The sequence below is a fragment of the Engystomops pustulosus genome, chromosome 2 (assembly GCF_040894005.1).
Source record: "Engystomops pustulosus chromosome 2, aEngPut4.maternal, whole genome shotgun sequence".
Taxonomy (NCBI): Eukaryota; Metazoa; Chordata; class Amphibia; order Anura; family Leptodactylidae; genus Engystomops; species Engystomops pustulosus.
In genome coordinates, this window is record NC_092412.1 from 223,300,736 (window position 1) to 223,327,924 (window position 27,189).

The following is a 27,189-nucleotide window of genomic DNA, read 5'->3' on the forward strand; positions in this document are numbered from 1 at the left end:
TTTTTTTTAACTTATTTTAAAAATACATATTAACAGACATGTACAAATATTCAGCACACATGAAAGCCTTTAGTGCAGGATACTAAACATTTCTTTAAAGAGAAGAATCTAATAGATTAAAACTCCTTTCTTCTGTGCTTGACGTTTGAGTCACAGGTGCATATGTGTCCCTATGACAACTCTTCCTGTAATTGATTTAATGAATAAACTACAAAGACCGACATGGTCTTAAATGATACATTAAAATGTAGATGCATTGAAAGTAAATGCTGTGTTCTGAAACACAGTGGAAAGAACTTGTACACATCACTGCCACGTTTCTAAAAAGTCTACAAGTCAAATCTCCAACCAAGAAATTCTGCCAGGATTCAGCCCCGAGCAGAGAACAGCTGTGGTATGGTGCTGCCTATAAAGCAGCTGTCTGCATTGGTTTGCAACATAGACATTTAGGCCTGTTAAAGGGTTCGACCAATGGGACAGATGCACCACCTGTTGGAAAGTAAGAGGTAGAACTTGCTTTAGAGACAATTTGGAAATCCATTTCCCACCTGGGCATCGCATTAATTGTCCGAATTACAACTGGCTTTAATATTAGCAGTTATGGAGGTGAACATTGATATATAGATAGTGGCACAGAACCATAGAGTTTTAGCATGGGGAAACAAGACGCAGATTGAGCCTTTGGGGATGAACATTTAAAGGGGTTGTCTGGAATTTAAGAAACACGGCAGCTTTCTTTAGAAAACAGCTCCTCCCCCGACCATTGGTTGTGCGTGGTACTGCAACCAAGCTCCTTTCATTTCTATACAGCTGAACACCAGCACTAACCATTGTCAGGAGAGGAGAGATTTTTGGAAGAAACCATCTTTTCCCAAACTCCAGGCAACCCATTTAAATGATTTGGAAATGAATTTTAGAAAAGAGAAAAAAAAGTAGCTGGAATGCTCCTCCAAATTTTTAGCTTTACATAGCACTTTATCTTTTCCTTTGAGTGTTAACCATTGTGTCGTTATATTCTAGTTTAGGAACTCCATTAATGTTCTCAGTTTATCACAGTTGTTTACAATCTCTGGTATAGAAAGGAGAACCTGGGAAAAATAAGAAAAGCTCAGGTTATAACATGCACAGGTTTATAGCATAGCACGTAAAACAAGCAGATGCCCTCCCTAGAGGTTGTGCCTCCTCTTCACCTTACCTGTCGTATTCTGACAATGATGTCGTCCAGTTTCTGTACTTCTGCCTCGGAGTGCGCTAGGTTAGCTTTCAGTATATCCTTCTACAAACGGCAAATTTATAAATATTCAACATTTCCATCATTCATGTATGGTAAAGCAGTCTCTATTACTACTACTGTGGATTTGTAGAATATATTTGGTATTTATTTAAAAGGGATCCTGTTGCCCGCATTTAATCTGCTCCACAGTCATGTGATAATAAGCAGAGAAGAGTCATATTTTGCCTGCATCTCCAATTCTTTTAGTTCACAGAACCACAAGCCTGATGGGCTCTCAAAGAAGAGGTTATTACCTTTAATAAAAGCCTGATTCTAGGGTTCATAGAAGTGTATACAGGGGCACTCCCATGAAACACTCCCATGAAACCTCTAAACTTGACTCAAACAAAATACAGTAGGTCTCATCTCTGCTGGTTTTAAAGTTCCCTATCATGGACTCTAGGTTCTTTAGGTTCAGAATAAAGATAAGAACCTCATTGTTAGTTTCCAGTTTTGTTAGCAGAGATCCTGGCAGTATAAACATAGTTGGAGTTGCAATTTTTTTGTACTATAGAGGCCAAGATAGTAAAGTCTGAAGTGACGTTTCCAATTCGGCTGCAAAAAAAAGTGACTCGTCTCCAGCTCATTTGAATATCACTTTGTATGGGATATTTTATAGGAAAACAGGGGGGGGGCTGGTAGCTGAATGGGGCAAGACCTGGCAACCATGTCACTTTAAAGGGGCCTGCTATCTAAGACACTAATAAGACATTTTTAAAACATTTTACTTTTTAAAAATACTTACATGTCTTGATAACCGCTGGATAGCTTCAGACTTTGAATATTCAGTGTCACAAAGTTTCAGCCTCAATGTAGTTAACTAAGGAAGATACAAAATTAAGGTGGATAAAATGAATAAAACATTTAGGAAATCTACAATGATAAAACCAGGGGCACTTACTCATAGATCCAGGGACTGTGGTAATCTTATACATTTGTTATCCATGGCCTCCTTCTCAAAAATTTTTTTTTTTTTTTTTTTTAACATCCCCTCCAGAGCTGTCAGGCTCATTAGCAGAATTTTATCAGAGCTCCTCCGTACTGTAGCTTCACAGGCTGTTACACCGAGCATGAGCACTTCCCCCTCCCACTGTTCTGAAATTTCCTCTACTGCAGTGAGATTACATCAGGCAGAGCGAGAGGGTGGAGTGCTGAGGGAGCATGGGGAAGGGGAGACAGTCTAACATCCTGTGAAGCTGCAGCAGAGGGGCTAGGGTAGCCCTTATGGCTTATTAGCATAATTATAAAAGTTGGATTTTAGAATGAAGGAGGCCATGGATAACAAATATAAGAAGATTACCAAATATATCATGATTACCCTGGTGATGGATTTCCTCTAAGTTCTAAGATAGGAATGGTAAAAGTGTAGAACATCATCTCTTATCTCAGGATAAAATATCACTAGACACATTCACAAACAATTATCGTAGAAGAAATTCTAGCATTGGAAGGGTTAAAATCTCACTCTAGGTTGCAGACACAAAGGGATGGAGTGCAGGTCACAGCCATGAGCAGGTGAGAGGACACCAGAAACGGGTGGTATCTGCCAACACAAATCATCATGTGAATAGTCAGCAATATAAAGATGAGAGATCAGACTCACGTCCTTGTGTAGCAGCAGCTTCTCCTGCATCCAGCTTCGTGCGGCCTCAGTGGGATTCTGCGCTAGTTCTTGTTTCAAGACTTCCACCTCTTTTTCATACACCTTCAAAGACAACTGCAGCTGTGCATTTTCCTGGACGAGGGCCTAATATTACAAAATTATGGAAGGAAAAAAACAGAACTGAAGTCAGTTTTGCTATTGAGCCTTACGACAGCCTCAGTGTAACATTAGCCGTTGTGTGGGGAGTACGATTGCTGGCAATGTGTATTTACTGCAAAATTTCTATTGCAACTATAAAACATAAAGCAAATGTGCGACTACACAGACTTATTACCTCGCTTTCCTTCGCCTTACTAAACTGCTGCCAAATCTTCTGTTCTTGTTTGTTCACAACCTCCTGGAGCTCGCTGATACACTGCAGACAAATGGGGTGTAGAAGTTAACAAGTTCTTGGCATTGTAACCCGCCACGTTCAACTCTGTAGTAAAAATGTCTGTGTCTGCACCTTTTGTTTGCAGTTTACTTTCTCTTCCCAGGCACAGTTTTGCCTTTTGAGGGCGACAACCTCCTCCTGCAGGACTCGCATTTCTGATGCATGCTGGAACCTCTGATTCTGGAGTTCTTCATTTAGAGAAGAGCTGAGAGGGGAAACAAAAGCCTCATTACTAATATTCATTATTCTTGCAGAATGGAAACATTTCAAGAATAAGATGCAGATCTTGTTTGAAAAGATACCTTGAACCACTCATGGTTAGGAGAGAAGTAGTATTTTTTTTGCAACCCAGCAGACCACCCACCCCCTCAGGACAGGACCCTTTAAAGGTAATCCATAAAAAAAAAAACACAACATAAACTAGAGACACCTACTCATAGATCCAGGCACTGTGAATGTGATAATCTTCTTATGTTTCTTTTCCATTGCCCCCTTCAAAAATCAACTTTTAAAATGATGCTTCAAAAATGTGTGAAAAGCACTCTGGGAGGAGGGTTGGCATGTCTCCAGAGCCCTTCAGTACTGTAGACTGTTACACTGTATAAGAGCAAGCCTCACCCTCTCCTCTGCTCTCTCAGCACGCTGTAATCACCCAGCAGCAGGAAGTTTCAGCACACAGCGTCACAGGATTGATGTACCATATATCCTCGTGTACAAGCAGAGTTTTTCAGCACAAAAAACAAAAAAAAAGTGCTGAAAAACCTCACTTCGGCTTATACACCAGTCAATAAAAATAATAAACATATACTCACCCTGCGGCGGCCCTGATGCTTAGCGCGGCTCCTCTTCTGTAACAGCCAGCACAGACGCGGCCACATTATCTTCCTGGCCGGCGCATACTATGACGTCAGCAGCGGCCGTGTCACAGCATGCGCCTGCCGGCTGTTACTGAAGACAGAAGAGGAGCCGACGGAGGGCGAGCATGTAAGTTTTCTTTTTTGGGGAAGCGCGGGCTGGCTGTATGCTACAAGGGGGCAAATGCTGCTCTTACTTACATTTCCATTTTGAAGTCCTGAACGATCTGCCGTTTTTCCTCCATGGCATTTGACGAAACATTAATAACATCTGACACCATATTACTCAGCTCTCGTACCACATCAGGTAGATGTTCCTCCTGTGTACCTGGAAGTTAAGTCACCAATTTGTAGTTAGAAATTTGACAAACAAAATCGCTCTCTCTGCAAGCTCTTGTGAGCAGGGTTCTCATCCCTACTGACCATGTTATTACTCTGTAAGCTCTTATTTTGTTTGTCTATGTCCCCCATGATCTGTAAAACACGGCGGAATATGATGGCGCTTTATAAAGATTAATCTATATTAAATTTAAACATCCCCACTGTCAGATGTTTGTGTATATGAGGGAAAGTTTGGGTTAAAATTCTGGTGGCAAAATGGTGGTGTAACATATGATATGAAGACTTACCAGCAGATTGGGAGGTTGCTGGGAGCACAACAGTAAACGCGCTGGTTTTACTCCAGATGCTTTCTCTTCTCTCTTCAGGGTCTACAAGAGGGATGGCAAATAGATTTCTATTACATGAATATAAAAGATTTGCCTTCATGTACCAAATCTGATCAGTGACTTAATGTCTAGTAATAGGTTCAAATATTTGAATGTGTAGAATAGTTATGAAGGGGTGCATTAGACCCCTGGTATAATGTCTGAGGGCCACATTATCATACTGATCAACTTTAAGAGGTCGCACTAGTAACCAGAACCCTAGATGCGCCAAAAACATCAGTACCGCACAAATGCCACCGCAGAAACCATATACTGTATTTGTACAATAACTAACAGCAGACTAAAATACAGAGCAGACGTATACAGGCAGTCCCTACTTAACACTCGACTTACAGACGACTCCTAGTTACAAATGGACCTCTGGATGTTGGTAATTTACCGTACTTTAGTCCCAGGCTACAATAAACTGCTATAAAAGTTATCACAGGTGCCTACAATGAAGCTTTAGTGTTAATCCTGGTTCTTATGATAATCCAACATTTTCTAAATCCAATTGTCACAGAGACCAAAATAATTGGGCTGAGGATACAATGATAAAGTATAGTATTCCAACTTGCATACAAATTAAAAAACAAACCTATAGAACCCATCTTGTATGTATGTATGACCTTTATAATTCGACAAAAAGAAAACAGAATCCTTTGCTCTCCAGGCTCATCTTTTCCTTCTACTCGGCTCCAGCTACAGACACTGGTTTTATGAGTTGGTGTTAGGATACAGGGCAGTTCGTGCCCGTTAAGCATCAGCTCTGACTTTGTAGTAGTTAACACTATTCATTGAGGCTAAACCACATGTTTTATACCAAGTAAACTTTTTATGAAAACATATGCACATATTTCAGGTGGAGATGGTTATATGTGGTTTTCTCTTTACACAGACTTCAACTTCTACATCAATCTACCGTTTCAGGTAACTACGATGGAAGTAAATAAAAATCTATATTTATAGGCAGACAGCAGAATAGTCGTGCACTTTATCAATGTGTTATTTCTGACCTGTTGTGTTGATGTCTTTAGTTGTCAGCTCTTCATCCAAGTGTGCCAAGAAACTCCGGCTAGTTCTTAGTGATCCAGGTAAACTGTGTTCTGTTGTCTACAGAAAGGCATAACATTCAAATTATGTAGCCAGAATATAAAATGATAAAAACAGATGAAAAAAAAAAAAATTATACTTTTGACCCCTTTAAATTTGTATAGTTTTAAATACCTGGCACAGTCTCCAATCAGCAGAGAGCAGCAGTGCCACTACACATTGGACAGAGTTAGAAGCAGACAGCTGTATACCTTGTGTAGTAGTGGTTCAGGATTACTGCGGGCGCAGCTCTCATTAAGGTGTAAGGTGATTGAAGCTGCAGTAAAAGCCTGTAGGTTCGCTACACGGCAGACATAGGGGTCTGCTTATAACTTAGACTCCTGTGTGTAACGGGTTGCAGGCACCATTGCTCTCAGACAATGAGCAGCGAATCAGGTGTTGCACAACTCAATAAAAGGTGTGTGTACCTTAATTTCCATAGATTCTTTGAGAGTCTCCATTAGGCTCAGCATATGTGACTTGATTTTGGATACCTCCACGTAGGAATCTGAGATCCGTTTACTTAGGTTCATGATCCTGCCCTGAGCTTCCTCCTGTGAGCGGGACAGCTGGTCTTGCAAGTCACTTACTTTCTTCCTGCGAGTAAATCACATTTGAACACATTCAATGAAAATTTACACCATTATATTTTCCTTTTGTATTATAGTTATTACTATCGGGGTTAAAAAGGGTTGTACAACAAAACATGCAATAACAAGGCGATCGGTGAGGGTCTGACTGCTGGGTCCTCCACTGATTACAAGAATGGACCTGAGGGATAGGGGGCCCTGTTGCCACGAACGTGCAATACATGCTCATCCCACATCTATATTATATGTTACGCTTGTGCTTTGTTAGTCCTCAGACATTTTTTAATACATTTAACAAGGGGTTAACAATCCCCTTGTCAAATGGCTGTTTAGCTACCTTGTAAGGCAGCTCCCTAGACATCAAGCATGGCTTTCAGGAAACCTAATGACATGATGTGGGATTAAACCCAAACCAGTATTTCTGTTCCAAAAGAAACATTGACACTGTAGACAGAAATGTTTCGACGTGGTGTCATCTCTTCAGTACAGTGCAGGGAACTGGTTTAGCTGAGTTAGAGGCTTTTGACTAGGGTCAGGCTAAGGGCTCATTCATCTGCAAACTTTTAGTATACCCTTTAACAAACTAATGCGGTATAAATAAAAGCTGATAAAATATTGATGTTCTGGACTGATCCATCATTTTACTTACTCTAGGTCTTTAATGGTATCCTTTAGATTTTCACATAAATAATTCCTTTCCAGCACGGTCAGGTGATGCGTTTTGAGCTGAGATTCAGTCTCCGCCACCTGCTCCCGACAAACACTGTTCTCCTGCTCAAGAAACTAAAAATTAAAAAAAAAAAAAAAATACTATTATGACGAAAACCGTGAAAAATTATTACAGAAAGAATATTGGAAAACTGTATAACTTTTCCTTACACAAACCATATCAATTATTTGCTGAAAAGTGGAAAAATCCCTTTAAAGTTGTTAACTACCAGCAAAAAGAAAGCTGTCCCTGGTCATGTGATGTCACAGGAGCACAGCTCATTACATCACCGAGAGTAAGCAGAACTGTGAGCTATAACGAGCTGTGCACTTGTGTGACATCACATGACCAGGGACTGGTTTCTATCCACTTGTAAACAAAGAAGCTTCCGGTTGAACATCAGCAAGCAGAGATCTAGCAAACCATGAGGACTTGTATATATTGTATAACTTTGCAATACACAAAACTATAATATTTAAAGGGGTTGTCCTCTTTGAGCAAATCATTGAGGAAGATTGAGGGAAAAAAAACCAAACACAAAGGATTTACAGATCCGTTACCTCAAGACTCTCCTTGTAACACATAACTTGGGAGGTATGTTCTTTTGCAAGCCCCTCCAGCTGTTTCTGTAGGTTATCCTTCTGGATTAAGGCATCTGACAAATCCAACTCGAGGCTGATTTTGCAAAAGGAATATATTTCTTAATAACACAATAAACCACATCATAATATAAACAGGTACATTTAGCAGAGACGATCAAGGACATGGTCACCAGATTTCACCCCATTAAAACAACAAGCCCCCCAGGTGGGGTATATCCTCTCTAGAATTTCCTCTTTTATATTACATCTTCCCCATTTATTAAAATAAACTTCTCTTTAATCATTTTCAAATGAGCTGAAGAGAGTCACTCATCACCTGGATGGAGTCATTTTTAGAGGCTGCAAGGGAAGTGTCCCATCTTCGATTCTATAGAACATATGTTGGTATATTAAAGAAAAGAATCTCATCTTTAAAAAGGGTTTGGTCACTTTACCTCATGTTTTTGTAATGTGTGTGTAAGTGTTGGGGGGCAGGATATCAGGTCATTCACCAATATACATCTATTAAAAGCTCTGCTCTGCCAGCTGCAGGAACAGGACAACTGGTCGTAATTGAAGGAAAGATGAATTTGGCCAAGTACACAGATATCCTGGATGGAAACCTCTCCCAGAGTGCTCTGGACCTCAGACTGGACCAAATCTTTCAAGACAATGACCCTAAGCGAACAGCTAAAATAACAAAGCAGTGACTTCAGAACATCTCTGTGACCATTCCTGACTGATCCAGCCAGAGCCCGGACCTAAACCCAATGGAGCATCTCTGGAGAGACTTGAAAATGGCCTCCAACAACGTTCATCATCCAACCTGAGGGAACTGGAGATGATCTGCAAGGGAGAGGCAGAGGATCCCAAAAGCCAGAACTTGTTGCATCATTTCCAAGAAGACTCCTGGCTGCACCAGCTCCCGAGCTGCTTCTACTCAATACTGAGCAAAGGGGCTGAATACTTATAACCATGTGATAATTCACTTTTTCTTCTTTGACCCCTTTGTGACCGAGGGTCATTTATGCCAGAATGTCCAGGTCAATTTTTGCAGGTCTGTTCTGCTCTTCTTTAAATGATGATCTCTCTGGGAAAGCTTTACATATCAAAACAATTTTTACTCATGACATCTGAGACTTTAACTTCATAGGAAAGTTTTATTGATGACATTTTTTGCTTTCTAGAATTAACTGATAAATGACTATAAATGTGAAAAAAAAATGTCCAAGTAGTAAAACTGAAAAAAAAAAAAACTTTCCCCAAGCTCAACTACAGATGCAGAGGGTGCATGTAAGCAAAGTCTTCCCTGCAGATCTTTCTACATTCTGCTTTCAGCTGACAGGATGGAAGGAGCTCCTCCATGTCCTGAACCCTGGCACCTAAGAGAGATCCACTCTTAAAGTTACAAATATATATATATATATATATATATATTTAGCTTTCTAACTAGTTTGAGTGGATATCTCTGGTTCTATGAGGCATCCGTATACAATCCATATTAAATATGGTTATTAAAGGGAAAGATGCTCCTGTTTAATATGACATCAGTTTCTAGGTGCCAGGGTCGAGGAGATAAGTTGGTCACTGTCATGACGTTTATAAAATGTCCCTTCTACATGGGGCATGTGCAAATGGTAGGTATATAGCCGTATGGCAGTCGTGGAGGGGTTAATAAATAAGCAAAGGGGGGTGCAGAGTGTACAATAATAAGCTGCAATAAAACAAAGAGTGAAAAATCTAAAGGGGTCTGAATATATAACGTACCCACTATATGTTCGTTAATACTACGGTATCATGAGGTCCTGGCAGTGCTATAGGGCTATTTCTCATAGATAGATCCCATGACCCTCCATCTGCGGCCATTTTATGGACAGGAATGTTTGGCTGATGAGGTAAAAGACAGGAGGCTTCACTTTACATATCAAGAACTTTTAATAGATGTGTGTGTGTGGTGGCAGGATAGAAGGTAATTTACCTATATACATTACAAAAAATAGGAGTTTATGCCTCCAACCCCTTTATCATCACATAAGGTTTAAGGTTCTGGGGCTACAAAACCAGATATACAGCCAGTCACAAAGCACTGAAGAGTCATCTAATGCATTGTGACTGGCTGTATGATACCAGGCCTACATCATCTCTCACTACGGAAGTTACTATTGCAAACTGGGATATTCCTAGACTGGATTCAACAATGGAGCAAGTCATGTGGTCTGTTACCATATGGCAAAACCACATTCGAGTTTTACCGATTTGATTGAGTTTTACGGATATTGGTCAATCATTATTCAGTCTCTCTCCTGGAATGTAGTGTGTGCGCCGCAAATATAATAAATATTATCTAAAATGTATAATATAATATACAGATGAGTAGTCATACTTGCCTGCATGACGCCATCAGGGTCATCATACTTTTGTGCCACAGAAAACAACCTATTACTGATTGCAATAACTTTGCCCTCAATAATTGGCTTCTAAAAAGGTTTACACATTGACAAAACTTCCATAGAAAGGCAGTAGAAATAATATCAGAAATAATATACCTGGGCACAACCTGTCCAGCCAGGTACTTGATACGATCTTGATATTCCAGTCCCCTGAAAATAATGGAGAGAATTTACATATTCAGAGAATATTTACACGTTCCAAAGAACTTCAAAAAGTATCCATTGATTCTTTACCTTCCCACTGATGTGACCCTTTTATACAGTTACTCATGTTGTGAGGACCCCCAACCATAAAATAATTTTCATTGCTACTTCACATCTTACAAATCAGAGCAACGGCCTCCACCGCAATCAAACATACAAGCATCTTAGAAACGCATGTACATTTGATTATTCAATTACAGGGGAGGGGATGTTAAAGGAAACCTACCACTTGAAGTGGCAGGTTTCCGATGGCAATACCGGGCACCAGCTCAGGGTGAGCTGGTGCCGGAGCTTATTTTAGTTAGTGTTTTAAACCGCGGTATAAAACACTTTTTAAACTTTATAGCCGGCGCAGGCAGGTACGCGCTCGGCGCTTACCGTGCGCGCGGCTACATAGGAAGTGAATGAGAGCCGCGCGCATGGTAAGCGCCGAGCGCGTACCTGCCTGCGTCGGCTATACAGTTTAAAAAGTGTTTTAAACCGCGATACCGCGGTTTAAAACACTAACAAAAATAAGCTCCGGCACCAGCTCACCCTGATCTCACCCTGAGCTGGTGCTCGGTATTGCCATCGGAAACCTGCCACTTCAAGGCAGTGAGCCAAGACAGATAGGTGAACGGTGTTGGAAAACATATTTATACTGGTCTTAGGTGATCCATGTGAAACTACCCCACAGGTTGGGAACAGCTGCTGTATTCCTTAATAGCAAGTAGGGATTTCTCCATTAAATCTCAATTTCTTACCGAGCAGTCGCTTCATTCAGCTCCTTTTCAAGCAGTTTCATAGATGAATTCTTAGCATCGAGCAGTTCTTCATATTCAGATTTTTCATCATTTAGTTGCTCAATATCAGATTTCAATGTACATAGACTGCCCATTAGCAACTCCAGCTCTAAAATTGCAAAAAAATACCAATGTTAATGTATAATTATTGAATTTATGATGAAAAAAATGCAGTAAAGGTTTTAAGGGGTCTCCCATTAGTTACACTATAGATATGAGAGAAGTTTTAAAGGGAACCTGTCACCACAAAATGTAAATTTTAGCTGACTTGTTCCAATCGCATACGCTATGCTGGTCTTAAAAATGCATTTGAAAGTATTCGGAGTCATTTTAGGAGTTGATAATAGTATTTTGTACATTACCTGGCTCCCTGGCAGGGGAGGAGGGGCAGCTGCAGCCTGTGTAGGCCGGGTCTTTTTGTCGATTCTACCTCTCCTCGACAATCCCTGGGGAGGGATGAGGGAGCTAGATGAGTGCAGAGACGACAAACACAGGCGCACACAGGCTTTAGCCGTCCTCTCCCCCTCACCACATGCTGTTGGCAGGGATCCAGGTAATGTAAAATAAACTATTATAAACTACTGAAATGATTCAGAATGCTGACAAAGCTAAAAAGGACATGACAACTAAAAAGGATACAACTTCTACACATCATTGACACATACCTGAACCAAGGCGTGAGTTCTCCAGCGTCAGCTGTTCATTCTGATACTGCATACTTTCTAAATGACCTTGTACCTGACCAAGCCAAAATGTACATATTAATGTCCAAATATTTATGTACAAGATACAAAGAAAATTATATAACAAGTGTTAGTAGGCAATTTGGGTGGCAAAACAATTTGACTGAAAACAAGATATTGAATTTTGAAAATGGTGTATTGCGCCATTTTTTATTAACACAAAACTTGTCAGCTAGAATTTACCACCATCGCACAACATGTGACAAAATAATTTCAAAATCACTTTACCCTTTGAATTATTAAATTTACCAACCATATGACACATGGCAGATTACAAAAAAAAAAAAAAAAAAAAAGGGGCTGTACCTTAAGCTGTAAACTGGCTGCGTCCTTAACCCCTTCACGCTCCATGGTGGATATATCCGCCGCAGAGCTATGAAGGGTGTATGAAGAGGGCTCACGGGCTGAGCCCTCTTCATACAGAGATGGGCTTTGCTGCATATCACAGCAAAGACCCATCGCTATCACCCACGGTCGGTGTTAACCTTTTCTTTGCCGCCGGCACTGGAAGCAAGGCGGCGCATGGGTGCCGCCATCTTACCTTCGATCATCGCTCTCATATATCTCTCTCTATGCGTCAGTGTACTTGTACAGAAGCCACATGAAAGTGTATATACACCTGTAACCCCATGTAATAATGTAACCACACTATCACCCCACAGAACTAGATGGATAATACAGTAATGTGTCGGCTTAGAGTCACCGCCCACACAGTGGGATTTTACACTGAGCAGCATAGAGAGTGATAGGAGCTAATAAAGCAATTAAAAACTGACTAGGTTGTAAAGTAAGGGGTTAAAATGATCTTTATTGTGTGAACATCACTAGGGGATTGAGATGTGAAAATTTTCTTTCATGGGAAAACCCCTTTAAGGGGTTAAACAATCAAGAAATTATCGAGTCTTGTATAAACATACTTTTTCCTTTTCTAAAACAGCCACGTCCCTTTCCATTTTGAGTCCTTCATACTCATCAAGTGCAGACTTTGTCTTCTCCTTCATAACTTCAAACAGACGCCAGTGCAGGGACATCAACCCTTTTGCCTGAGAGCACTAATAACAGAAGACGCACACAAAAAGACATCAAGCAAAAAGATAGAATGGTAGGACATCTAGAAAGATTACACCATATAAAAGACACACTCCAAAAGATGATTCCAATGGTAGGTTGGTGTGTGGGGGAAGAAAAAAAAAAAAAAAAAAAAAAAAAAAAAAAAAAAACAGTTAAAGGGGTTTTCCCACAAAGACAAGTTATGCTCTATCCACGGGATAGGGCCTAATTAATGGAGCAAAACGGTCATGCGCGGTCATCTGCTCCATTAGTCTGAGGAGCACCAAAGGGTCGGTCAGTCCCCCCGTTTTTGGGATCTGTGGGGGTCTCAGCACTGAGACCCCCACTGATCAGCGAGTTAGGCCCTATCTGGTGGATAGAGCTTACCTTGTCTTCCTGGGAAAACCCTTTTAATGGAAATCTACCATGAAAATTAAGCATGGATAAATCAGGGGCACTTACTCATAGATTCAGTCAAAGTGACTTATATTTGTTATCCATGACCTCCTTCCTTCAAAAATCAACCTTCACAGGTTACGTTCAAACTTTGTCTGCTTCCAATGTCGTTAAGATGTAGGTTAAGTATGGCCAGATAATCCTACAATCTGTGTAGTTCCATAGGAAGCTTCCTTTAAGGACATCTCCTTTGCCTTTAACATGATATATTCATGCCACCTACTGACTACATTTATTATTGCAGCTGCATTACACCTGCTTAGGAATTTAATTTTTTAGAATGTCACGTTTAGCATAATTGTAAAAGTTACCAGGCGTTCCTGGTGGATTTTGAAGGTTGATATTCTTTGAAAAAACTAGAAGAGGTCCAGTTATTAAATAGCAATGGAAGTAATATAAGTCTAGAGGCAAAGTGGATAAACCAAAACATTATGCATTACCCGTTTCTGCAGCTGGGTTCGATCCTCCTCTACTTTTGAGCACACAATCTGAGCCCCATGTACAAAATCCGCCAGTTCCTCATTGTAGGAACGCTTTAGAAGAAAACAAAATATGATAAAAACCATATTCCGAAACTAAAACATAGCACCATTCACTACTCTGGCAAGTAAAGACTCATATAGGACTGTAATTTAAGGAATCCAAGATCTGGTCAGTCCAGGAGATACAACCTATATAAGCCAGAAGGGAAACTGAAAAGAATAAAGGAAATACTGTACAACTCTCATTTTCTTTATTTCAGTGGATTTGGCTTAAAAAAAAAAAAAAAAAAAAAAAAAAATCTGAAACAAAACTTCCTCTTTTAATACAGTTTTTAAGTTTAACCCTTTAACAACCCGTGACATAATAGCACGTCACGGGTCAGCTGCGGGTGCATAGAGTTGGCGCACATGCCAAGCCCTCTCCATAGCCGTCTGCTGCATATTGAATCAAACACTTACCACTAGCACCGATTGCGGGCATCATCCCATCCATCCCAGTGGCTTCAAAAAGATGGTGAGGATCATGGTTGCTCCCTGTGATTTCATCGGGAAGCGGGGATCTGTTGCCATGACAGTCTCGGGTCTTCCAAAGACTCGAGGCAGTCTCGTTTTAACCTATTCAATACCATGTGCAATTCGCACATTGTATTGAATGAGTAGTACAATCCCCATATACTGCCATACGGTAGTATGGCAATCTATGGCAGGATTAAGCAGACAACCTAGGGTTAAAATACCACCATTTTCTAAGAAGTCACAAATATAAATAAAGAGTAAAAAAAAAAAAAAAATCATAAACACATTAGGTATCGCCACATCCAAAAATGCCTGATCAAAAGATAATGATTTTTCACTACGTTTAACCCCGAAGCGGAAAATAGCGCCCAAAGTCGAAAAAGGCTCTTTTTTGGCATTTTGAAAACAAAATAAAAAAAATTCTGAAGGTCGTACATTCCTAAAATTAGAAGCATTGAAAACGTCATCAAAAGTCACACAAAAAGTGACACCACACACAGCTCCGTACACCAAAGTATGAAAAAGTTATTAGCGAGGCTTTAATTTTTGGAAATTAAAACCTATACAAATTTGGTATCCCCGTGATCGTACCAAACCAAAGAATGAAGTAGACATATCATTTGCGGTGCAATGAAAGCAGTAAAACGGAGCAAATGTATTTTCTCACCAATTTCACTGCATTTGGAATTTTTTTCCCTGCTTACCAATACATGGCATGGAATAATAAATACCATCACTATAAAGCAGAATTTGTAACCAAGAAAACAAGCCGCCACAGAGCTCGCTCATGTAAAAATAAAAAAAGTTATAGATTTTTGTTTTTTTCATTTCCATTTTTCACTCCCCACCATCAAAAAAGGGCCAGGTCTTTAATGGGTTAAAGCAGGTGTGGAAAATAAAGGGAGAGAATCCATAAAAAGATATATTGCACTGTCCAGCAGCACCAATAAAGGTTGTTATTTACCAAAAATCAGAGAAAACAACATAAAACTAAGAGTAGAGTGTGACTTACCTGCTGCTCATAAGCTTCTTTTACAGACTCACAAAGCTGCCTTTCAGATTCCAGGTCCCGGCGTAGCTGAGCGATGGCCGCTGAAGAATGGATCTCAAGATCCCGGAGACACTGGTCCGCCTGAGAATATCAAATATGAAGAGAACGGATATTGATATTGGGTTTGTGGCACAAGTATTACTCGGGAGATGGTGGACTCCCTATAAATAGAACATATTGTCAGACACAAGGAGCCATAATTATAAGCTTAATACACCAAGGTAGGTTTTTCTTCTTTTCAAACTGTGGAAAAACTTACATCTGTAACACCATATAACATATATGTGTGATATTGTCACTGGTCCCATACCAGTCTATGGTTGCACCATACCAAGGTATTAAAACTATTTCCCAGATCTCAGTTTTCATACCGCATCCTTCTCCTGTATGGCCTTCTCCATGTTTGCTTTCATTTCATCCCTCTGATGAAAACTCTCCTTTAGCTTCTCGCTCATCTTCTCCAAAACGCTCATATGATCGGTGATTAGCTTGCGGGTGCAGCCCATCTAGGATCCAAAGGTAACAAATGGTTAAGTGCTTAAACCTACAATACTCCTCTTCATAACTTGTCCTGATCTTAGCTGAGAAAATGTAACAACACAATGTACAAAAACTGACAACTTGTTTTTCGTCGAGATGACACGAACACCCAGACCCTAAACCTGTAAAAGGAACAGAGTTACCCCTCAACATCACAAACTTTCCTGTACAACTGCTGCAGTTACTCTGCTGTGACAATTTATTCAACTATTGGAAAACAAGGAAGCCATCATTAGGCCATGGGGGGTGCCCAAGACTCATCACCAGTCGTACCCCTTACCTTTTGTTTTAGGTCACCTCTATCTTTTTCAGTAGTTTCATACAAGCTTGTTGCAAACTCGATCATAGAGGAAGCTTTATTCCTGTGTGAGGTCTGCAGCAGAACATAAAGAGATCGTATTATTCAATGTTCTCTTCAATAATAAGATTTTAATTTTACGTTTCCACAAATAACTGCTGGAAAGTCAAACAAAAATGACTAGGCCAATGGATGTATAAATCATTTTGTTTATGAAATGCTATTTGTTGCAATGAGTTGTGTGTGAAATTAGCCCATTGAAGTCAATGGGTGGGTGGAAAATAAATAGCGGTCAGTGTGTTACACTGTTGCAATGAAGAAGCTCAGATCTGTGAAAATCGGATGTGAGAACGTGACACAACTAGGAAGACTCGGACTACAAAAACAGATGGTCAGATATAACCAAGACTGAAATCAGACCAAACTTGGATTTGGCACCTGGCCTTAAAAAGAACCCATCACAGTGATTGGGACACTAAACCAACTACAGTACCTTCGGCACATGCGGACTGCAGTACTACACAGACTTAATTGAATTACTGCACAGGTGCCAACTGCTTTGGGCCGAGGGAAGTATAGTAGATTTTTTTTTTTGTAGACACGATAGAGGGCGATTTAGGACAATAAACCATCAGGTCATAAGGACCTATGGGTCATTTATGTTCCCATATAGCCAAGAGGTTTCCTTTAACTGTGATAGTAGACACTATAGAACCAGAGCAAAGACAGGGAAGAACAGTGTTGGGCTACCCTCACACATTGGAAATACAGTTGAACACACTAGTAATAGGGAAAAGAAAATTGTACAAGTCCTGCAATCAGGAGCTTAAATCAATATATTATTTTACCATATACCTAACAAAATATGTACGCCTATTGTTCATCCACATAAAGGATGAGAAATCCAACAACAAACAAATTAATTTGTTGTTGGATTTCTCATCCTTTATATGGATGAACAATAGGTGCACATACCCTCACACATTGGCCCACAATTGTCAAAAACAGTGTAAATTGCTTTTTCTGTACCTGTATTGGTAAAAGTGTTGCTTGGTCTACATAAAACTGGTGCCCCCTGCACTGCTACAAAAGAGTGCACAAACTTTTTTTTGGTGCATCATTAACATAGGGCGTGCAAAAAAATTCTGAATTACACATGTGCAAGCAGTTTTCATTGAAAAGAACATGTAAAGTCAGACAAAAAAAAAAAAAACTGGCGCAGGGGCTGTAATAAATGTGGGCCTTTGTTTCCAAGGCTAGCACATGTACCTAGTCTCTTCTATGGGCTCATGCACAGGGCTGTTGTCTATGGCCCTATGTTGATAGACAACTGGCAGTGCCAAGGTCCTACTCATTATTTCGACCCAATGATCAGACCACAGCATAAAGGTTTTCGGCCCCGAGACCTGCACATTTGTGTGCACATACACCAACACCAATTTATGTATCCCACTAGAACCTTGAACAAGTTTCAGCAAATAACTGACACAACTGAGTAATGAAAAGTTGGATACAATTTTCCAATATACTTTCTGTATTAATTCATGGGTTTTCTAGATCTCTGCTTGCTTTCCTTCTATAGTAAGCTTTATTATTTACAGGAAGCAGAGATCTTGAAAAGCAGTGTGGAATTGATAGAGAAAGTATACAGAAAATTGTATAAACTTTTCCTTTCTCCAGCCATATCAATTATTTGTTAAAAGTGGAAACCCACTAAGTTTTATGGAAACAACCTTTTCAGTGTTGATTTTTTTGGAAGCTGTGCACAATCCCTGCCTAGATTTTCTCCAACATAAACATTTAAAGGGGGGGGGGGGGGGGGGGGGGGGGGGAGTTCCCCACGAATACAAGTTAAATTGCTGGTTGGTGGAAGTCTCAGTGATGAGTCGTCCACAGATCATAAAGAGAGGGGTTCGATGGGGTGCCAGGTACCTCGGTGAGACCCCCTCATCGCTCCATGAGAGTAATGGAGCAGACGGCCGCGAGTGACGGTTCTGCTCCATTCATCTCTATGGAGCTGACAGAGATCGCAGAGTGTAGCGTCAACTCCATTGAGATGTATGGGGCAGAAGTGTCATGCAGGGCCGCCTGCTCCATTACTCTCGTGGAGCGATGAGGGGTCCGACTGAGGCAAGTGGGACTCCATGAGACCCCTCGTTTTCTTGATATGTGGTCTCATCACTGATCAGCAAGTTAGGCCCTATCCCATGGATAGGGCCTAACTTGTATTCGTGGGAAAACCCTTTTAATGTTGTTATGATATATACAAATGCATAATGTTCATAAAGTAGTTGAAAGTCTTTATATTTTTCAATTACAATCATTACAAATAACATATTTGCTGCAAAAAAATTGTCACATCAGAACTTATACTAATCCAAATGCACAGCCATGGAATATTGTACATCAAAGTCATCTAAAACTAAATCAATACATCAACAGGGAATCTTCCCAACCTACCAATGCTTCAGTGGCTGCTTTAAGATGCAAGTTTAACATTTGTTCTTCCTCCTGACTGCGCTGTACTGACCGAAGTCTACTCAGGGTCTGTAAATACAGATTATGGTAGTACTGTTCCTCCTGCAATAAAAAAAAAAATAGACAGGTTTATAAGTAGATACAATAAGCTTCCACTTTTCAGAACAGACAGATCAAATAAATAGATTACATAAAGTATAAAATGCCATTACACTAAGGGAACTTTTGTTGAAAAACTTCAAGAGGAGACTGATGGACCAAAATGGCTATAACAATGGTCCATCGTTGTCTCTTTACTGCAACGGGTGATGCTAGTAAAAATGCAAGTAAATTCATTGGCTAAATAATTCATCAAGACAACAAGCAGTGAAATCATTTAAAAGTGCATCTCTGAAGTTATAACAAATTGGTATAAGCAATTTCCCCATCTTTAAAAACAAAAAACAAAGAATGATGACCATATTGTGTTCCTCCTCCTTTTCTTTCCACAGTTGTGCTGTTACGTTCTGAAGCTACTTGTCAGAAAACGTCTTCAGCAGAAGTGGGCGGAGACCAACCTCTTCCTGTAACTGCCATGAAGAGGAGGCAAATTTAAGCTGCCTAAACTTCTCATGATGCCCTGTGCTCCCTTATAAATGCAATTTAGCAGGAAAACCTTTGAGACTCCTACCAATAAAAAACACTGAATAGTGCAGAGAACATACAGGATATATATAGTGACTTGCCTGGAAGCTTTCATCTCATGGAGGTGTATGGAGATTCTAATAAGCAGTAGATAACAGCAGTGAACATTAAGTTAATAGTTTTGCACTGTGTGAGCACTAAGGGTTAACATCTGCTTGCTATGCAGAAAAAGTCCATAGAGCAGGAGGGGGAGGGTACTGCAGTGGACTGTATCACACAGTTTGAGGTGCATAGAGTTACAGAAAACATTCTGTAGAATTACAGACTGGGATAAAAGGGCCTGATAGGAAACAGGAAGCCCTTTTACCTCACTAGTAGGACTCTTCTGCATCCACAGTGCACAGAGTTCTTTACAGAAAGGGTTTCACAGTGATCATTAGCACAGCCAGTGGACATATCTACTTCAGGAATAGGCCAGAGGAGGACAGAAAAGAATCTGCTGCACGCAGGTAATAAGAGGTATCGATTTGTGTGGGGAAAAAAAAAATCTTGGACTGGATCTTCTTTATATTTCCAGTATGGCACATTTCTATTTCATGATATATCCCCATGAATAGATAGATATAGATATTTGCCCTCTTACCGTACTGGTGTATGTGACACATGTCTGTGTGGCGCACTCCCTCTGCTCAGATGGCTTAGGACAGATGTTATTTTGCTGCCAACCTTGAAGCTGGCGAGAAAGAACTTCGACTACGATTAATGCGCCTTCCAAACGATCCATTAGGTCATCCCGAGATGCGTTCCTTAAGGCCTCCCTTGAGAAACTGGAAGATGAAACAGATCAAAAATGTAAGCCTCTGTTACATAGATCTGGATGGATGTCACCAATGGCTCCATTCCAGGGAATCAAATCACCATAAAATATAACTAAAAAGACTGGTTGCAAAGATGGGCGACAACTATCAAACAGAGCACCACCTGTACCAGTTTTTATGTAAACAACGTGATAGAGGCTTTTCACCACCCAAAACCATATGTGGAATTATTTTTTTTTTTTTTTTTTTTAATAGACACTATTTACTGGACCAAACCTAGGATGGTCCAGTCCACACACACAGACTGAGTTTGTGGGTAATCTGCCTAAAGACATACAGGTAAAGACAGTCTGAAATGCGAGCTGAAAAGAAAAGGTCTAAATCCTGGCTATGCCCCTCTCTTTAGCACATGAAACCAAAATATGGAGTGCATTGAAAAATAAGAGTCTCATCTTCTTAATGACACCAGAAGGATGGTGCTAGCTGCTACGGAGCCTAGAATAGGATACTACCCCTACAGACTCTAATAAGTGACTTGTTTTAACTCGTATTTAAAGTTGTATGCATACAACTTTAAATACAAGTTAACACAAGAGAGAGAATGCAGGAAAAAAAAAAATACTGGTGTTAAAGCTGGCGAGTGTCTCAATAAACCCAGTCTACTGACAGTCCATCTAATGTTCATTACGTGGAATCAAGGAATTGAAGCTAACCCAGATGCAGCTAGATTGCTTATCAGATCCCAAAATGCATTGCCGCTTTACAGAATTGTATACTTTTCCCCCCCAATTACTCCTATCTTAGCAGAAAAACTTGTATGTGTCCTACTTACTTCCACAGAAGTGAATCGGTCTCTGAGGAATTGTCCTTTGCATCTTTCTCCTGCTTGCTTAGAAGGTCATAGGAAGTGTTCATGCTCTTGTTTAGGAGCATTATTGGTGTAGTCCACGTCACTCCCTCAGAAGTGGACACTGGAGTCATAGAAGTCCCAGCTTCATGAGGAGAGGCAAACATCCTTGGAGTAACATTTTTAAAGATTTCTCTGCTAAACAAAGATAAATCGCGCCCCTTTGAATGAGTCGGCATTACTGGAGTGGCAGAGCTTAATGGAAAGCTTTCTGTAACCTTTTCTTTGTCAGGATTTGGGTTAGACTGACCTTCCTTATCCATAGCTGTGATAGGAGAAAACCACTGGTTATGTGTTAATGCAGAGGAATCCGTCAACACGTGATCTGTGGTCAAACCGTCTATAGGTGTACAACATTTACTTGCTCTTGTCTCTGCTCTGTCATTCTCAGTTTTGCATGAAGACATCTCAGGATCACATAATACCACTTCTGTATGCAGAGAGTCCTCAAAATGTCCCGAACTGTCACTGACTACGGAGTCAAGTCTCTTGGGTGAATTACTGAGTAGCTGCATTTCATATTGGTCATTTATCACCGTGCCTGGAAGAGATGAAGTCAATGTTTCCAGCTGCGGACAAGCCAGAACATGGACTTCATCACCTTCAGCTGCCACATTTTGGAAACAATCTTCTTTTGTCTTAGTCAAGTCCCAATTTTCAATAATCGCACTTACTTCAGACACCACATCAATGACTGCCAAAGGGACCTGCTCAGGGCCCTCTACAGGATTTACATCATAGGTGGCATTGGCAAGCTCTACAACATAGGACTTATCACCTTCATCATGATCTTCACCAGGGACCAGATCTTCTAACCTGCCATCATTTCTCTTGGCAGGAAGAAGGGTTTCAGTTTTAGCAATGATCAAAGCATCGAGGTGCAAACCATTCGCTGCACTGCTGTCTTCATCTGCGGTTTCAAGATTTTGTGTGAGTATTTTAATAGGTTCATCATGTGTAAGGACTTCATGCACATCATTTCGGCTTTCAGGTTTATCTGCCACACGAGTTGCGTTTTGGCAGGTCTCATTTTGCAGTATAGGATTTTTCTTTAATTCTGGAAGCTCATGCGTCTTCTCACACTTTTTGTGAAGCCTATGGGTAGTGTAATTCACTGACAGTTCACTATGACCGTCATCCTTGGACGGTGACTGTACATTATCATGTAACTGAATTAACTCATCAACACTCTCAGGAGCTTTAGGCAAAGTGGGTACGTCTAATTCTGACACTTCAGTCCCCAGGAGAGGTAGATTCTTTGAAGGGTTGACCTTGGTTCCTGAACATCCTGTCACATTATCACTCCGGCAAGCGTCACTCCAAATACTGATTGTTGCCCCAGTGCTGATTCTGGTAGATTCCTATAGGATAAGAGAGTTAAATGCCTTAAATGTTTCATTATAGAATCAATTTTAGTAGCCATTTGTAAATATGCAGGATGACAAAGTGCTCATAGCAGAAACTGGGCGCACTGCAGTAGATCCAGCACTGGATGGTCTGTAGGGAAAAGAGCAAGAACTGGTACAAAACCAGAGTTCGCCTCCTCTCCGTAGATATGGCTTATAGCAGTAAATTAGGGAACTACTCTTAATAAAGTTACTTACTAACCACCTCTATATTCTTAAACACATTTCTGGAATTCATTTTGAATTCAGATGAACATTGTTACTACAACATGCATTAAATGTAATAGCTATCAAGTTCTCCAAAAAAAGCTATAAGAATACTTACCTTGCTTTTAAGAGCCGACTGACTGGATGCTTTTGACAGAGAAGGTCTTTTTTCAAGAGTATTTGGGTCAAGTACAGAAAGCTGCTGACCAGCAAGAGCCTTCAAGGGAGTCCGACCAACAGATTTACGATGCACCTATAGCAAACACAACTACATCTTAGTCACATTTTACAGCAGAGATAGATTACTGTCTACCAGGCTACTATCAGATAGATTCACATACACTGCACCTCGTTACTATATGATATGAAAAACAGTAAAACTGCTTTGCAGAGCCACACATACAGACCATGGTAGCGCCTAAATGCAGATTAATTTAGGAGTCAAGCTTTCTTAGCATATGTATTGCATCAGAACACGTAAAAAACATATTACTTTTTTGCACATGAAGGACAGTGCATTTTAATGTACACAATATTTCTCTCCGATTATACAGATAGTTATACATGTTATTTCTGTGAAAGCCCATTTAACTATACAATCATTCACACAAAGAAAAGGTTAACAAAACAGGGACTTTTGGGAGTAATTTGTAATGGTTTGTACAAGCCATGAAAAAGTCTTAACACCTTGCCATGCGCCAGAATTAGGAGGGAAGTGCGCTGAGGGCGGCTCGGTCCTGCACATTATCTATAGCCTGCATAGAATTAAGAATACGCCCTACAGGTTCCTTTTAAAAAAAGAGACTATTCAACTTACATTTTGCACATCCAGAATCTGATTTTCATCACTAGGGGGGTTGGCTGGAGACAACATGGTGCATTTGTTTCAATGTCTAAAAGTAACAAACTTACAAAAAAAAAAAAATTATATTAGTATCTGTAGAAATCATTTTTGAAAAAAAAGACACCTGTCCCAATCTGTCTGCGTACACAAACACAACAACAACAAATCCCCTATATTCTCCCATTTTGGCCTCAGATATAATATTTCAACACAATCATGTGACAACGGCTGCAGACATGGGAACAGTAACATTTCAAGAGTCTGGATGAGCTCTTTAAAGAGAGCCTGTCAGAGTGATTTGGGACTCTAAACCGCCCTCTACACGGCCGCAGAGAAAAAAAAAACCCAAAGATTCAAACTTCCCTTCTCTTCGTTGCCTGAAGGTTGTGGTTAGGGAAGCTGGCATAGTACACGTGGGCTTCACTGCCCTAGTGTTGAAACTATAGCTCATACAGAGTGAGGCCGGGATAATGTCCTGGCTTCACTAACCGTAACACAAGAGCTGGTGCTGGCCATGCAAAAATTATATACAAGTCAATTTGGGACCCTAAACCACAGGTCCATACAGCCCTGTAGTTGCTTTGGGTCCCTTCTTTAAAGGGATTTTTTTTTCAGATGAACCCTTTTATGACAGGGTTATAAGGATCACATTTGTGAGGATGAGATGTGCCCATTACCTTACAAACCGATTCCAGTGTTTATGCTTAAAAAACATCTGATCAATAAAAAAAAGTTTGTTAATCCGAGTTTCAAGAGATTTTATACTTTCATCAGAAGTAACAACAATGCGTCTGATGCCTTGAATGGAACACAGTGTACAATAAGGTTTCCAGCTGCTTTCAGCATTCTGAGGATGCCCATACAGTTTACAGCTATGGAAGAACAGGGGGCAATATGTCTCCTCCTCTGCTATTCAGAGCATTAAGGGACAGTGTCCAACTGCCGTGACCTCCACTGATCATGAAAATGAGACCCCTCTTTTCATTAACTGTGAAGTTGGTGACTTGTTGCTCTAGTCACTAGTATGTGTTGGAAATTGCTGAGCACACACTTGCCGGTAAATGGAGTGCCGGAGATAAGTGAGGACTGTGCGGGGTCCTTTACTCATCAATTGGGGTCCCAGCTGTAGGACCCTTATTGCCCGTATCCTGTGAATATGAGATAACTTGCCAACTCGATAGAAATCCTTTAGAGGTATTCTCTTTCTGTAAAGGCTGTAAGCGCCTGGTGGAGAGGGGACTCGCTGCGGACCATCTTGGACCACGGTAAGTAACATTCCATGGTCTAAGGAATTCATAAGCAGCTTCTATGGAACTTACAGCCAGGCACAGGGACCAATGTATAGAAGTACTGCCACAACCTCGGACAAGGTGTCTCAGGATTTCTGGAACACCCCTTTAAAAGAAGCCTACCACCACGGATCTACCTATTAAGGCAGATCCGTTGGCAGGTTCCTCTAATTTATAGTAGTATAGAGCTTTTTAGGGCTAACTCTTTAGCTGCCAAAATTTTTTATAATTTTTAATGTCCCTTAATATGCAAATTTCCTAAAGAGGCTACTGGGGCGTAGAGTAGGCGGAGCTGAAGCTACATGGCGCTGCTACGCCACGCCCCAGTAGCCTCTTGTGTTCCGCCTACCAATCCAGCTTCAGAGCTCAACTACAAGGCGCTGCGCACATTCATCCGCGTATGCGCAGTTTCTGAGTATGCGCAGTAGCTCCGGAGCCGAGAATCCAGAACCGCACGCCTGTCCGGGACGAGTGTGCGCTGAAGCTCTGACTACTCAACACCCCAGTAGCCTCTTTAGTAAATTTGCATATTAGGGGCATTAAAAAACAGATTAGGGCAAGAATTAGCCTTAAAAAGGCAAATACTATTATAGATTACAGGATCCTGCCACAGGATCAACTTAATAGGTAGCACCTTTACCTGTGCCTGGGGCTCACAAAAGTGACAAATCCGCCCCTTGTTGTACCCAGTGCTCTCCTGCTAGTCCTATAGAAATGAATAGGAAACTTGTCACATCCCATGAGTAGTAGTGTAAGTGACTACTTGCATTATACACAGGACATTGTGGGCGGGGCACACTGCTAATATCCCATGTAAAGTACGTCGGGCTTCAGTAGGCCTAGCAGAGGAGACTGCTCTGTCTCTATCCGTCCCCCGGTATCACAGCGCCACCCGTTACCTCAAAATACTTGACGCTTTACTGTTGAGTCTGCACCTTCAGCGCCTCTCGTTCAAATCAATCTAACAAGCTTCTATTGGCTGAAGGCGGGCCAATCAGAAACGTAATCTTTTCTGCGTTCCGAGCCTCGTTATGAAATAGCCAACTGCTACGGGCGCCTTGCGGGTTCGGAGGGGGTCACGTGGCTTGGTTACGCGCTCTGTTTACTGCAGAGCTTGTGAGCTGAACGTCAGGGGGCGGGGTTACAGCGGGCGCCTCACGTGGTGAATGACAGAAGGGATACCTGTACGGAAAGAGCGGGGAGGCGGCAGTCACGTGATCGTGCGCTGACGGGACGGAATTCCCATCTCTTTCTATAGATCTCCTATATTATGTGTATACATTATGATAGAGTGTTATGTGGGAGCTTTTTAGGCGGCGTAGTCTATTGCTTTACAGTGAGACTGGACTAAGGTGGATCTTGAAAAATGAATCACTATATCCGTGTTATATGAGTTTGCAATATTCTTTCAGTTGATTAGAGGCGGTCCCCTACTTAAGGACACCCGACTTACAGATGACCCCTAGTTATAGACGTACCCCTCTGCCCACTGTGACCTATGGTGAAGATCTCTGGATGTTACTTTATTCCCAGACTGCAATGATCAGCTGTAATGATGGTGTCTGTAATTAAGTTTTATTGATAATCCTTGGTCTAATTACAGCAAAAAACTTTGAAACTCCAATTGTCACTGGGGCAAAAAAAATTTTTTGGCAGGAGTTACAATTATAAAATATACAGTTTCGATTTACATGCAAATTCAACTTAAGAACAAACTTATGGAACCTATCTTGTATGTAACCCGGGGACTGTCTGTATTTGCAAAAAGCTTTATTGATTTTTTTTTTGGGGGGAATCCATATCTTTTGCTCTTTGAATAAACCATTTAAAGAGGGGTGCAACTAGGAAAGGCTGGGCCCAATGCAGAATCCTGAATGGGGCCCCTTTACTCTTAAAAGATATACATATCTGTACATATAAAGTACCATACACAGACATATAACATATACAGACATACAGTATATAGACTTTACTTATAGACGCACACATATACACTGAGATACACCCCTCACATATATACATTTATATACTCGTGCACACTTTCACTAAATACTCACTGTTAGGCAGCCGGCTTATTCTGGGGACAAGTAGTTGCAGAACACGGCAGGACCCTCCCCTAAGTTTTTTTATCTGAGCTGCAGGAAGATGAGCAGTGTCATATGCATAACATGATGTACAATCTGCAGCATAATATGTATATAA

General features: G+C 40.7%; 1 protein-coding gene across 1 annotated transcript; it reads right to left on the bottom strand.

The window, feature by feature from the left end:
• SPAG5 (sperm associated antigen 5) lies at positions 1 to 25,996 on the bottom strand. The gene is made up of 26 exons (XM_072138257.1): positions 25,887 to 25,996; positions 23,672 to 23,761; positions 22,973 to 23,107; positions 21,167 to 22,602; positions 20,160 to 20,343; positions 18,875 to 18,994; positions 16,397 to 16,489; positions 15,948 to 16,082; positions 15,538 to 15,657; positions 13,968 to 14,060; positions 12,939 to 13,073; positions 11,944 to 12,016; positions 11,240 to 11,387; positions 10,389 to 10,442; positions 7,822 to 7,936; positions 7,202 to 7,335; positions 6,391 to 6,559; positions 5,887 to 5,983; positions 4,793 to 4,873; positions 4,365 to 4,491; positions 3,382 to 3,514; positions 3,211 to 3,291; positions 2,877 to 3,020; positions 2,019 to 2,093; positions 1,196 to 1,276; positions 1 to 1,088 (listed from the first exon to the last, which is right to left on the bottom strand). Exons 2-26 carry the CDS (start codon positions 23,726 to 23,728, stop codon positions 1,017 to 1,019), a joined length of 4,092 nt encoding a protein of 1,363 aa, XP_071994358.1. The 5' UTR covers positions 23,729 to 23,761; positions 25,887 to 25,996; the 3' UTR covers positions 1 to 1,016.
• Positions 25,997 to 27,189: the final 1,193 nt, after the last annotated feature.